The sequence below is a fragment of the Myxocyprinus asiaticus genome, chromosome 30 (assembly GCF_019703515.2).
Source record: "Myxocyprinus asiaticus isolate MX2 ecotype Aquarium Trade chromosome 30, UBuf_Myxa_2, whole genome shotgun sequence".
Lineage (NCBI taxonomy): Eukaryota > Metazoa > Chordata > Actinopteri > Cypriniformes > Catostomidae > Myxocyprinus > Myxocyprinus asiaticus.
Window position 1 is genome coordinate 4,123,025 of NC_059373.1, and position 14,093 is coordinate 4,137,117.

Here is a 14,093-nt window from a genome sequence, read left to right on the forward strand (position 1 = left end):
AACATCTTGTATGTGTGTTTATTTTGCTTTTGTTAAATAATGATTCTATGTTTCCCAGTAGGAGGTGTCACATCGTTGTCCTCTTCCCAGCCGATGGCCAACATTGCAGGATCTCCTGTCATCTTCTCTCCCAGCGCTCTTGCCACACAGGTTCCTGCAGCCACTGGTGCCCAACCCTGAATGGACTCGCTGTCCATCTCTCACCTGGGCCACATTTTTATGTTGAGTGTAAACAAGTAAAAGAGAGACTAAACTAGGTTTCTTCTTTTCTTTTCTTTTTTTCTCCATACAATAATTAGGGATGCAACGATACCACTTCTCTTCTGATTCCGATATCTGAAATCTCAGTATCGGCCGATCCTGATCCGATACCACTGTTGTTTTTTTTGCATAATCAGTTTAGAATATCTTTACATTATTTTGTGGAACTAATTGGAGGAACTCTTTAATATGTAAAGAAACATAAACCTCCAACTACATATAATTTTAATATAAATGTACAGCTTAAGAAATACTTTGTTAACTAGTATACTGGATAATGTAGCATCAACATTAACAGGAATTCCAGTAGAAAGTCTTCAGTAGAAAAGCAGTTTTCTTTGCAAGTGTTTCAACTTGTATCTGAATTTTAAAGGATTTAGATATCTTTTTTGCTCAATTTAGTTGTAAGATATCTGTAACATTGCTGCTGCTGGCAATGACAATGACGAAGACAATGAATTGAAGAACCCAAGTGCAATTTTATTAACAAACGTGAAATCCAAAAACCCTAACTATAAATGTGAAACAGAAACATAAACATGAACATGAACTATAAACTTGGCTAGACTTGACTGTAAACAATGAATATGTTACCAAACACAATACCTGACAAAGCACAATGGGAAAACATGAGGGTTTAAATACATGGACATGGGAGAACATAAACCAATGAACAAACAGAACTCTAAACAAGATAATCAAACAATGAGCCAATGAAAACAAGACACATGAACATGGAGGGAAAACAGGACATCACCTGACTAGGGACACATGACATGAAACATGAAATAAACTTTTCAAAATAATAGACATGAAAAACATGATTCAACAAAATACACATGACAATATCAGTCCAATTTTTACATAGTTATTTTTTGGAACCCATTCAACTTAAATATTGTTATAATTTGTAAACAAATAATAATGATTTTAAAAATAATTATAACAATAACAGTTATAACAATAAAATATCCATCTAAAAGCTTCAGTATCGGAGACGATACCGATCCAACAATAACTATATATTGAAGCTCGGACACACAGCAGACAGTTATGTTGTGTCAGTGTCCAGCTTTCGTTCCTGGTGATGGTGTCTATATAGAAGCCACTACAGTGTAGAAATTCATAATAGAAATTCAAAATGGATAATAGAATTTATTTTATATGTCCCTAAGTTGGTTTCTGTTTGTTGTTCTGAATATTATCAAGGTTTGTCTTGTTAAATATCAAATGTATGTACATGCACACACTGGTTTTAGACTTTTTCTTCCATATTTTTCTTACATAGACATGTAAAAAAATAAAAGATGTAAAATTTTACAGCTTTGATGGTATATGTAACAGTATAAGGACGGGAAAGGAAGAGGCGGGAACCAGCTGAACAGTAAACAAAGTTTAATGTGAAACTCAACATAAAACAAACACAGACACACATGCAACGCCGCCGCGTGCCACTCACTCTCGCTCTCTCTCGAACTGGTGTCTCCGGCTCCCCTTTATCTCGCTCTCCCTCTGATCAACTGATTCAGCACCAGCCATACAACCTCACGGCCCAGCCATGCCCTCCTCCCCGTCACAGTCTATAAATTATAAATTACGGGTGGGGGAAAAATCGTTTCAGCGATGCATCGCGATTCATACTCAAACGATTCTGAATCAATTCTCAAAAGAATCAGAATCGATTCTGAGTTCAGTTTAAATTATGGCAGAGCAGTGGCGCGCACCAAAGACAGATGTAGAAACAAAGTCACGAGTTAAGTGCATACACTAAAGTCAAGTGCACAAACACAACTGTTTGCAGACCAGTTGTATCAAACACATGACCATTTGTGCCCGAATGAAAATACGATCCTGAAATTCTTTCACAAACACACGCACATAGCAAGGGGAGAGTTTATTCGTGATAGCAAGCCAACAAACAACACGAAAGACGAGCTCGCACCCATTATTGCACTGATTTGCACACAACTGGGGGAAACACAGAAAAAAATAATGAGGAGGCAGCGGTTCGGGAGATGTTGGTGATGTTTTCATTTAATTCTTTTTTTTTTTCTTTGCCTTTTTCTCCTCTTGCGTGCTCTCCAATTCATTGGCTTTTGCTTTATTGATGGTCATTGCCGGTCACTCGCTTGTAAGGGCAGTGCCACACCAGATGATAAAGGTTTGAAATCCATGATAGCTTTTGCGACAGGGTCGTGCGATCTTCTACTCGCAGATGGAACAGTGCATACGAGACGCTTGATACATTTCTGAAGCAACAACTGCACTATTTAAACAGCTTTACTATCACCTGTGCAGTTGAGGAGAGGAGAAGCTGACAGCTGCACTCTCACAGTAGCAGATATGTCTCTCATCCTGGACCAGCAACTTCCAGCTGTGGTTAAAAATTAAAATGAATAGCATGGCATAGTTTAATTTTAAATACAAATTAAATACTATTAAATGATTGACAATGCTTAAAAAAAAAATAATAATAATAATATAATCAGTTGAAGTAATAGTATTCAGTGTGTTTTGATGGAGAACCAATATTTTTTTTCTTGTGCTTTAAGAGATTTTTTATAAGGTTCTAAAGAAAGAAACTGAAAAAGTGAGATACTCTTTTAAACTATAGAACCATTTATATAATCTTGTGGATGTTCCATGTTTTGTTCACAGCTCATATTGAATGTAAAAGGCCAGTTTATGTAATGTGACTCGTTTTGATTTTTTAAAACAGCTGTTAAATAAAAAGCTGAAAAGGAAAAAATAGAGAGTAAAAAATTAATTTTGAAGAAACTGAAAAAAGAAATTGAAGGACAAGATGCATCGTGATGCATCGAGAATCATTTTATAATCGAATTGTTGCCCTTTGAATTGTAATCGAATCGTGAGGCCAGTGAAGATTCACACCTCTATTATAAATCCTACTTATATGTATAGTGGTGTTCAGAGTCCACAAGTGAAAATGCTATTTTGCATTTTTATTTTATTTATTTGCGACAGATCCATTTTTATCCCTGCATGATTTAAACATCTCGTGTGCTTTAAAGCAGGTAAGTCTGACATTTCATACAAAGGAATTAGCATGGTCAAAATTTGCATATTTATTAGTGACCCAGAAATAGTGTGAAATCGTATACTTAATTATTTAAAGTCATAACGTCATAATTATTATTATTATTATTTTTTTTTAATCCTAAAACTTCATTAATTTTCAGGTTAAAATGAGATTCAATTAGATTTTGAATCCCAGATTTTCAATGTGGACTCAAGACTTTTGAACCTAAAAATAGTTCAACAAACCTAAAACAATCTTTACTTTTTTTTAAAAATAAATTGTATCCCCTTTCCTCCCAATTTGGAATGCCCAAGTCACACTACTTAGTAGGTCCTCATGGTGGCACGGTTACTCCCCTCAATCTGGGTGGTGGAGGACAAGTGTCAGTTGCCTCCGCTTCTGAGACCGTCAATTCATGCATCTTATCACGTGGCTCACTGTGCATGACACCACGGAGACTCACAGCATGTGGAGGCTCATGCTACCCTCTGCGATCCACGCAAAACTTACCATACACCCCATTTAGAGCGAGAACCCCTAATCGCAACCACGAGGCGGTTAACCCATGTGACTGTACCCTCCCTAGCAACCAGGTCAATTTGGTTGCTTAGGAGTCCTGGCTGGAGTCACTCAGCACGCCCTGGATTCCAACTCACGACTCCAGGGGTGGTAGTCAGCGTCTTTACTCGCTGAGCTACCCAGGCCCCCCAACAATCTTTACTTTTAAAATTCACAAACCATATACAATCTACAAAATGAAATTAGTTATTTGGTTAGATATTTAATTGTTGGTGACATTCACTGTGTTAGAAAGAAAGAAATGAAAAGGAATTGGTCACGTACAGGAACTTCTGCTTTTGTAGAAATAATGAGTGATACTTGTAAGGTTTGAGGAATTAAACAGGGGCAGGAGCTTCACACACAAATCTTTTCTTTTCAAAACAGAACGCATCAGTCCAGAAATCAGTATCTCCATGTGAGTGCCCCAGACTACCACAGTCCTCACCGGCCGGATGATGTTTTGTCCAGTTATCTGGTTCTCTGACTCCATTCTCTCGTTTTATCCAGAATCTGCACACATATGACAAAAAGAAATACCTGCTTGAGCAGCATACTATGCAAACTTATTATTTTGGTTAGTATTTTTTCAGGCATGGATTATATTCTCAAGTATAATTTATGTAGATCTTACTCTATTGAATCACTGAGTGGCTGGTTATTCACCCAGACCCAGTGTCCCTCAGTTTCCAGATCATTAAGACCAATCCAGTGAGTCTCTTTAACTTCAGACACAAGAAAATCCTAACAGAGAAATACATTACAGTTTTACTGTCATACATTTAGTGAGAGTTGATGTAAAAATATAATGGTGCACAGCAAAAAATAATAATAGTAATATCTAGAGCCAGCATGACCTCAAAATGTACACTATTCACTTTCTTAATACATGTTCCTATTGTGAAGTCAAGTTATATTTGTATAGTGCCTTTCACAACACACCAATTCAAAGCAGCTTTACAGAAAATGATGCTGTAAAAAAACATGCTATTAAAGTCCTCATTGTGCGATTATAGTGAATAACGATATTAAAAATCATGCCTTAAAAATTACAGTCTTTAGGCCCCCAGTGAGCAAGCCAAAGGCATCTGTAGCAAGGAACACAACACTCGGTAAGATGTAGATAATGGAGAAAAATAACCTCGGGAGAGCCAGTTCCCCTCTGGCTAAACAGCATGAATACAATGCTAATATTAGTTATCTATGTGTAATACAAGTCTTGTTTTAAGTAAGATACCTGAGTAGATGTTGGTGGCCAATGTTTAAACTAAAGGTATTTACGAACTATAAGATAAATGATTAAGTGTCTATGAATTCATCCCAAATTGTTTGCAGCAGTGCATGTAGATGCATTATTTGGCTTATTAATGCTTTAGTTGGTATTCATTTATGGTCTACGTAGGTCAGCGAGTTGTGCCTCATAGTCCGCCGTAATTTTTTTTTAAACTTTTTGATGAGCTGCGTCAGCAGGGGGCAGTCAGTGCAACTATGTATCATTTCTTGGCATGTCATGTAAATAATTTGATTATGTTGTTTTTAATTTACTGACAGCCCTTATATATGCCTATTGGTGGTGTAGATGTGCCCAATGTTTAATTATACAACAGAAAATTCTGATCTGATCTCAAATGGATTGTAGTATTATCAAAGGTTATAACAAAAGGTAAACTCACCTGCACTGCTTTGCTGTTTATTATAACTAGATGTCCTCCTAGAGTCACACAATAATCCCGACTCTGCGTCCAGTTCATCTTGACTGTTGAAAAGTAGTAACACTTTCCTCCAGAATGAATCCAGTGGACAGCACAAAGTGCACAGCCTGTGCTCTCTTTATGGGAAAGAGGTAGTGATGATTCAATCTTTCATTTAATCACTATCTTTCCCTCTTAAATGTAGAATACCACAATTGTGTGTTTGTGTCAGAGACAGTATTTCTTCCACAGACTTTTCACAAAATCCTTCATAAAAGAATTCTAAGCCATGAACCAAACCAACCAACTCTGAGGTGAATCGCAACATTACAAATTTTGTTTTGAAGCAAAAAAAGACAGAGGTACGAGACTGTGTTCTTAACATCTTTCATGAGGGCACAAACTACAATCCCACGAAGCATTGCGAATTATGTAATTGAATATAAAATGATGGAAGTACATAAAACTATTGAATTTAGGTTGTTGATTATACGTATAGAACCAATCAAGTTTACATTTATTGCAAAATATTCCAATATATACAAATATATAAGTAGTCTTAGGGTGAAGGGAGACTGACTCGTTTGCATCATTCACAGTGCATCATGGGAGTGGGTGGTCACTTCTGTGCTTGTTTGGCAGCCTTTCTTGTCCCCAGTTCTCTGATTGGTGGATCTTTCTCTGCTGGACCACGGGTTAGGTAGTTGTTCCTCAGGAACTCTATTAAACACGATTATTAAACAATAAAGTTGAAATAACACGGACTATTGGCTTCAAGCATATATCATCGAAGAACAACCTCGGAGCTCACGATACGTCTGTCTTTAAAGGTTTATAAGTAAACAGTAAAAATCGATTCATCTACGGAAAAAATGAATGGGAATTTTACTTCAGGAAAGAGACTGTTGCGCTTTATTGGGACTCCCAATATGATGGGTGTAGAAAAGGATTTTTTTTTTTTTGTGTGATTTCAGCTAAAGAAGTGTATTTTTTAGATACCATTGTTGTCACATTTTATTGCTGATTAGAAATATGATATTTGATCGCAATCTTGACCATTTTGGTGATTTCAGTCTTCCCATTCAACTAGTTTTATGTCATATCCATGGAAAATAGCTGCGTTCCCAAGATGGCTGAGAGTGGACTGACTTGTCTTGAAAGGGTGTATTTAAGGTCTCTGTATGTGTTTGTTTTAAATCAACACAAGGTCCAAATCTTAAGACTTGACACTTACGATTTAATCTGTTCAATTTTCTAAGTGTTTCCTCATATTGGACGCGGAGTGCCTCAAACTGTCCTTTATAATCTGCATCAAAAGAGCAAAACAGAATCACATTACAGCAGTACTAGCTCTCTGTGCTAAAAACAAAAAACAAAACAATATATTGATATTGGCCCAGATGTACTACATTGAAGTTACTTATTCATTCAAAATAAATACACTTTCAAAAAGAGAAACTTTCTTTTTCCTTGTGAATTCATAGATGTTCCCTTTCTATTGACTTCCTTATCTGATGTGTGTGTTTCCTTTACTGTACATACTGGAAGTCAAATATTTCATTGCTTCATTGCTGTGTTCCTCTCACCTGTATCATTGTGGTACTGATCAGACATTAATCTGCTGAAATCTGATTTGTTAAAAGCAACAGAAAAAAAATAAGAATTTGTGTATGCACAATCTCACATATTTGTAAGCAGACCCACTTTATATAAGATGTCTTTAACTACTACTTAAGCATTTGATACAGTCAGAGTTGGGAGGGTTACTTTTGAAATGTATTCCACTTCAGATTACAGAATACATGCTGTAAAATTTGTAACGTATTCTGTTAGATTACTCAAGGTCAGTAACGTATTCTAAATACTTTGGATTACTTCTTCAGCACTGGTAGATTTTTTCACTTGTTTGGACTATAAAAACTCTGCCAGTACAGTAAGACAAAATACACATTAAAAATACATTCTCTGAAAAACCTAAATATCTTATGCAGTGTTGTTTCTAAAACAAGATAAATTAAATTGATCTTGTTTTAAGGATTTTTAGATATTTTTACAGAAAAACAATACAAAAATTATTACTAAGATTACAATTTTTGCCCTAATATCAAAGGTCTTACTAGAAAAAAAGAAATTATGAATTTTCTTGATAAAAAAATGTGATCGTGCCTGGTTGCATGTAAAATGGCTAGAAATAGCATTTTAGTTTAGCGTAAAGCTGACAATTTGCACAAGGTTTATTTCTATTTCTTCTGCTTCAAACTTACTTCAAACTTACTTCTCTGTCTTCTCGTATGAATGTAACACATCATAAGAAAGTGTTTCACCGCTGTTCAAATGCACTTTGGATCACATCATTTAAATGTATAAATGTTTTCCATCTGAAAGGACTAAATATTAAATGAAACAAATGACAGTAAAATGCTAAGTAATCTCTTCAGTAATCCAAATACTTTTTGAATGTAACTGTATTTTAAATACCAATGATTTAAATTGTAACTGTAGTGGAATACAGTTACTTATATTTTGTATTTTAAATACTTTATTCCGTTACATGTATTCCGTTACTCCACAACCCTGGATACAATATACTTATTATGTACATATGTGTTGTTGCATTGTACTTAAATTTAAAGTACCTACATTCAATTGCATCTCTAGTTACACTGTTAACTTTACCCTAAATCTTAAACCCTACCATAACCGTACCTCAACCTCAGTAGCAGCAAATTTGAAACTTGTGAGAATTTTGCAGAACAACATGTAGTTACACAATAAATTGACTGTATTTTAAGTATTTTAATGTTAGTACATAGTAGTTAAAGATACCTAATATAATTGTGGGACCTTGTAAGCACCAGTAAAATGCTTATATTCAGGCATCAGTGTAAAGTTTACATGTAACATGAGTATGAGAAGTAAGAAGAGTTACGTTTAGCATGAGATAGACACATCCCAAGAGCACAGACGCCTCCGAGAGCACAAACAACAGAGACACTGAGAACTATCAGGAGAACTTTAGTCCACTTGGGCAGAGGAACCTCTTTCTTTCTTTCCTGGTTGAAGGTTTTCTGACCTGTTGAAGACTTATGTTAGGTAAGTTTATGATCTTTCTCGTTACAGAATGAGATATCCTCCGAAGCACTGACACATAAGAAAGACTATGACATTGGCACTCAAGACCCTCAAAACTACAATAAAAATGCAAACAAACTTGCTACTATATTACTGGTAAACCATGTTAATAGTTTCTGCCACCATTCGATAGAAGTACATGTTAAAGGGATAGTTCACCCAAAAATGAATATTCTCTTATCATTTACTCACCCTGATGCCATCCCAGATGTGTTTGACTTTCTTTCTTCAGCAGAACACAAATTAAGATTTGTAGAAGAATATCTCAGCTCTGTAGGTTCTCATAATGCTAGTGAATGGTGACCAGCACTTTGAAGCTAAAAAAAGCCAATAAAGGCAGCATAAAAGATATCCATAGGACTCCAGTGGTTTAATCCATGTCATCTAATCCATGATTCCTGATCATGATGGCGCCGCGGATGGCTGCCTCGGTGTGGAGCTCCTCAGTTCTTTTGTTGTTTTTGTTTGTCCTGTGTTTAGTAATCTTTTCCAGTCAGTTTTAACAGAGATGAACTGCTGAACATTCGACATCATATACCAGACAATCTTTTCCTGGTTTTTGAATATTCAGACGTTTTGTTAGACATTTTAGTTGGAGGCGCAGCTCTGCTGTTCAAGAGACACAGGTGAGGGAGACGAGCTGGTGCGCTGGTGCAGATTTCGAACAGCGCTGCCGAGAATTCACTTAGCGAATCTCCGCACTCTTCCTAACAAAACGGACGAACTACATCTCCTCACCCGCACAAACAAGGACTTTTCAACCTCTGCTGCCTTGTGCTTCACAGAAACCTGGCTGAGCGAAGCCATTCCGGACAGCGCGTTACATCTGCCAGGCTTCCAGCTGTTCAGAGCGGATCACATCGTGGATTTAACGGGGAAAACGAGAGGCGGTGGACCATGCTTTTATATCAGTGAAAGTTGGTGTACAGATGTAACAACGTTAAAAAGGATGTGCTGTCCTAATTTGGAAGCGCTCTTTATTAACTGTAAGCCTTTCTACTTGAAGTTTTCCTCATTTATTTTGGTGAGTGTGTATATCGCGCCAAACGCATGTTTGAACACAGCGCTGCAACAGCTGGCTGATCAAATCACAGACATGGAACAACAATACCCGGACTCAGTTATTATTATTCTTAGGGATTTTAACAAAGCAAATCTCACACGTGAACTGCCCAAATACAAACAGCACATCACATGCCCCACCAGAGACAGGAACATACTGGATCATTGCTACACAACAATAAAGGATGCATGTCGCTCTGTCCCTAGAGCAGATTTGGGACTCTCTGATCACTGTCTGGTTCATCTTCTTCCAACCTACAGGCAGAAATTAAAATCAATCAAGCCAGTAGTAAGGACTGTAAAGAGATGGACCAATGAAGCTGAGCGGGAACTACAAGCCTCCTTCGATTGCACAGATTGGAGTGTTTTTGAGGCTGCAGCCACTGACCTGGACGAGCTCACAGATACTGTTACATCATATATCAGTTTCTGTGGGGATATGTACATTCCTACTAGGACTTATTTAAAGTTCAACAATGACAAACCGTGGTTTACAGCAGAGCTCAGGCAGCTTAGTCAGGCCAAAGAGGATACTTACAGGGGAGGGGATAAAGTCTTGTACAATCAGGCCAGGAACACACTGAACAGGGAAATCAGAGTGGCTAAAAGAAGATACTCTGAGAAACTGAAAAATATGTTTTCAGCTAACGACCCTGCATCAGTGTGGAGTGGCATGAAACAACTCACAAATTACAGGACTCCTACCCCCAACCCTGTAGGGAACCAATAACTGGCTGACGATTTGAATGGGTTCTACTGCAGATTTGAAAGGCCCAATCTCACACTCCACACCCACTCTGACCTTCACTTCATACAAACACCAACACCTCCTGCAACCCCCCTCCTCCTCCCCCCTCCTACTACTCAACCTGCACTTAAGATCTGTGAAGATGATGTGAGCCACGTCTTTCGGAAACAAAAGACGAGGAAGGCTTCAGGCCCAGATGGCATCTCACCAGTCTGTCTTCAATCCTGTGCTAACCAGCTGGCCCCCATCTTCACACAGATCTTCAATAGATCACTGGAGCAGTGTGAAGTTCCATGCTGCTTCAAATGCTCTGTCATTATTCCTGTCCCAAAGAAACCAAAAATCACAGGACTTAATGACTACAGACCTGTCGCCCTGATGTCTATGGTCATGAAATTATTTGAGAGACTGGTGTTGGCCCACCTGAAGAACATCACTGGACCCTTTCTAGATCCCCTTCAATTTGCTTATCGAGCAAACAGCTCTGTGGATGATGCAGTCAACATGGGATTGCATCATATCCTGCAACATCTGGACAGACCAGGGACATATGCAAGGATCCTTTTTGTGGACTTCAGTTTGGCTTTCAACACCATCATCCCAGCTATACTCCAGAATAAATTACACCAACACTCTGTTCCCATGTCTATCTGTCAGTGGATTACCAGCTTTCTGATGGAGAGGCAGCAGCTTGTGAGACAGGGGAAACTCACTTCTAGCACCTGTACAATCAGCACTGGTGCCTCCCAGGGATGTGTGCTCTCCCCACTACTCTTCTCCCTCTACACCAATGACTGCATCGCCAAGGACCCCACTGTCAAGCTCCTGAAGTTTGCAGATGACACCACTGTCATTGGCCTCATCTGAGATGACGATGAGTCTGCATACAGAAGGGAGGTTGAACAGCTGGCTGTCTGATGCAGTCAAAACAACCTTGAGCTGAACACGCTCAAAACAGTGGAGATCATTGTGGACTTTATGACATTGTGAACACCCCAACACTAACCCCCCTCACCATTCTTAACAGCACTGTTGCAGCAGTGGAGTCATTCAGGTTCCTGGGCACTACCATCTCACAGGACCTGACGTGGGAGACCCACATTGACTCCACTGTGAAAAAGACCCAGCAGAGGTTGTACTTCCTTCGCCAGCTGAGGAAATTCAACCTGCCTCAGGCGCTGCTGATACAGTTTTACTCAGCAGTCACTGAGTCTGTCCTCTGCACTTCAATAACTGTCTGGTTTGGTTCAGCTACGAAATCAGACATCAGAAGACTACAAAGGACAGTTCGGACTGCTGAGAGGATTATTGGTTGCCCCCTGCCCCCCCTTCAAGAGCTATACATTTCCAGAGTGAGGAAAAAGGCTGGAAAAATCACTCTACACCCCACTCTCCCTGCCCACTACCTTTTTGAACTGTTGCCTTCTGGCTGATGCTTCAGAGCTCTGAGCCCCAGAACCGTCAGGTACAGGAACAGTTATTTCCCTCAGGTTATCCATCTCATGAACAGTTAAATTGCCCCATTGAGCAATAACTATGTGCAATACACAGTTTAGTCTTCCTTATATTTATCAAACACATCCAACCTCTTCTGCCATTTCATTCCTCTGGAAAAAAAAAAAAAAAAAACGTTTAGATAACAGATTTGTATTTACACTGTACATAACTGATTGTATTAGATTTGCACTACCCATGTGTATGTGTGTATGTATGTATGTGTGTGTCTGTACGTATGTGTATAATTAGTTTTAATTTTTTATTATTATCTATGTCTTGCTGCTGTTTTTGTATTTTTTTGTATTGTTGTACACTGGAAGCTCCTGTCACCAAGACAAATTCCTTGTATGTGTAAGCATACTTGGCAATAAAGCTCATTCTGATTCTGATTCTGATCTGAAGCAATATGATAGATGTGGGTGAGAAACAGATATTTAAGTCAGGTTCTACTATAAATCTCCACCTTTGACCAGCCTCGACCAGTATGTGGCGATATGCACAAATAATTTGAATTGCCAAAAAACAAAAGAAGAAGAATGTGGAAGTAAAAGTGAAAGTGGAGATTTAAAGTGAAAAGAGACTTAAATATTAATCTGTTTCTCACCCACACCTATCATATTACCTCAGATGATATGGGTTTAACCACTGAAGTGTTATGGATTAATTTTATGCTGCTTTATGTGCTTCTTGGATATTTCTGGTCACCATTCTCTTGCATTGTATGGACCTACAGAGCTGAGATATGCTTCTAAAAACCTTCATTTGTGTTCTGCAGAAGAAAGTCATACACATTTGGGATGGCACAAGGGTGAATAAATGATGAGATAATTTTCATTTTTGTGTGAACTATCCCTTTAATGTCCTTTCAAAGATTTCACAATAATGAAAACAAATTTTTTTTTTAGATATTTATAAAGTGAGAATTCTTGATCTCATTGACTTGCTAAATACGTCCAAAAGAATCGATACCTCACACAAGTCTGACGTGTTAACTTTAAACCACAGGAAATTGCAAATACCACCCAACTTTGATGTAATGTTTGGTGTAAAATTAACAATTTAATGACAATTTGAGCATGCTAAAGACAGAAAAATGACTGGACGGCATTGTGCATTGAGAGGGAAATTTGTAGACATTCTTAGAATGTACACATTTTTTTTTTTTTTTATTATTTGTTAAAAGAACTTCAACATCTGTCTGCAGTTTGGGTGCAGATTACAGAAGCTATTATATTCTGGATGTGCACATCTACCAAAGCTGCTATTTGAGAATTTTTTTGATAATGTATGAATTTTATGAATTTTTGCTATAATTTTGTTATGTTTCTTTCTATTGTTTTTGCCTGCATTTGCAAACATCTCTTTGTCATCAAAATGTATGCCATGTTTAACGTGTGTGTTTCCTAAATTAGTGTTATGTCATGAAATAGAGCTAACTGCAGGACACCATTATTTTACATCATATATAAAGTATACAATATATTGTACACACATGGTAAATCATAATAAATATGATTTTATTTTTCCCTGCTAAAATTTTTAGATTGGTATTTAATGGTAAATTGTCTTACGTTTGTAATGAGAGCATTTGTCACCTGAAGCAGTTCTGGTCATATTTATGTAACTGGAATTTTCATAGATCAGGTCCATTTCACCAACACGAAAAGAACAATTGCCTTCTGAGAACTGAGTACTGGTTGAGAACAAGGAAGTCACACAAAATATCAGTCTTAATACAAACAGGAAATGTACCCCTCAGGAAGTAAATTCTGAAAAAAAAAAAAAAGATTATCAAATGAAAAGACATAAACTTTTTTTATGACTTGTAGGATTTTGGTAAAATTATACTGACACAGGCCATCGCCTCACTTCAAGATTTGATATGGTCTAATAGGAATTAAACTAGATGAGTTTTTCAGTTATATAAAGAGTAAATGGACATATATGGGACTAGCTATAAAGATGGAGTAAAAGACAAAGAAATACGATGGCAGAAATACAATGTCAATTATACCTTAAAAAGTTTGAATCACTCGAAGTGACGGGCCAGGACAACATTTTTATAGGTGGACAGACATCTAATTCCATTTTTCTAATGGAATGG

The 14,093-nt window shown here is 37.5% G+C and overlaps 1 protein-coding gene across 4 annotated transcripts; it reads right to left on the bottom strand.

The window, feature by feature from the left end:
* Positions 1-720: 720 nt before the first annotated feature.
* Positions 721-13,700, bottom strand: LOC127420887 (C-type lectin domain family 4 member E-like). 4 transcript variants are annotated; one of them, XM_051663480.1, is made up of 9 exons: positions 13,561-13,700; positions 8,480-8,623; positions 7,137-7,178; positions 6,785-6,856; positions 5,533-5,687; positions 4,494-4,603; positions 4,308-4,372; positions 2,552-2,635; positions 721-1,841 (listed from the first exon to the last, which is right to left on the bottom strand). In XM_051663480.1, the coding sequence occupies exons 1-9, from the start codon at positions 13,637-13,639 to the stop codon at positions 1,807-1,809; spliced, it is 786 nt and encodes a 261-aa protein (XP_051519440.1). In that variant the 5' UTR covers positions 13,640-13,700; the 3' UTR covers positions 721-1,806. The 4 variants fall into 4 exon arrangements, with proteins under 4 accessions (XP_051519440.1, XP_051519442.1, XP_051519443.1 ...); XM_051663482.1 differs by having other exon boundaries at positions 13,585-13,665; XM_051663483.1 differs by lacking the exon at positions 13,561-13,700 and adding an exon at positions 8,875-9,012.
* Positions 13,701-14,093: the final 393 nt, after the last annotated feature.

Coding starts and splice junctions, on each gene's coding strand:
- LOC127420887 (XM_051663480.1), bottom strand. CDS start 13,639: ATGGACCTGATCTATGAAAATTCCAGTTACATAAATATGACCAGAACT. Junction 8,624..13,560: donor CAAATGCTCTCATTACAAAC/GTAAGACAATTT, acceptor AGTCTTCAACAG/GTCAGAAAACCTTCAACCAG. Junction 2,636..4,307: donor GACAAAACATCATCCGGCCG/GTGAGGACTGTG, acceptor TTTTAACCACAG/CTGGAAGTTGCTGGTCCAGG.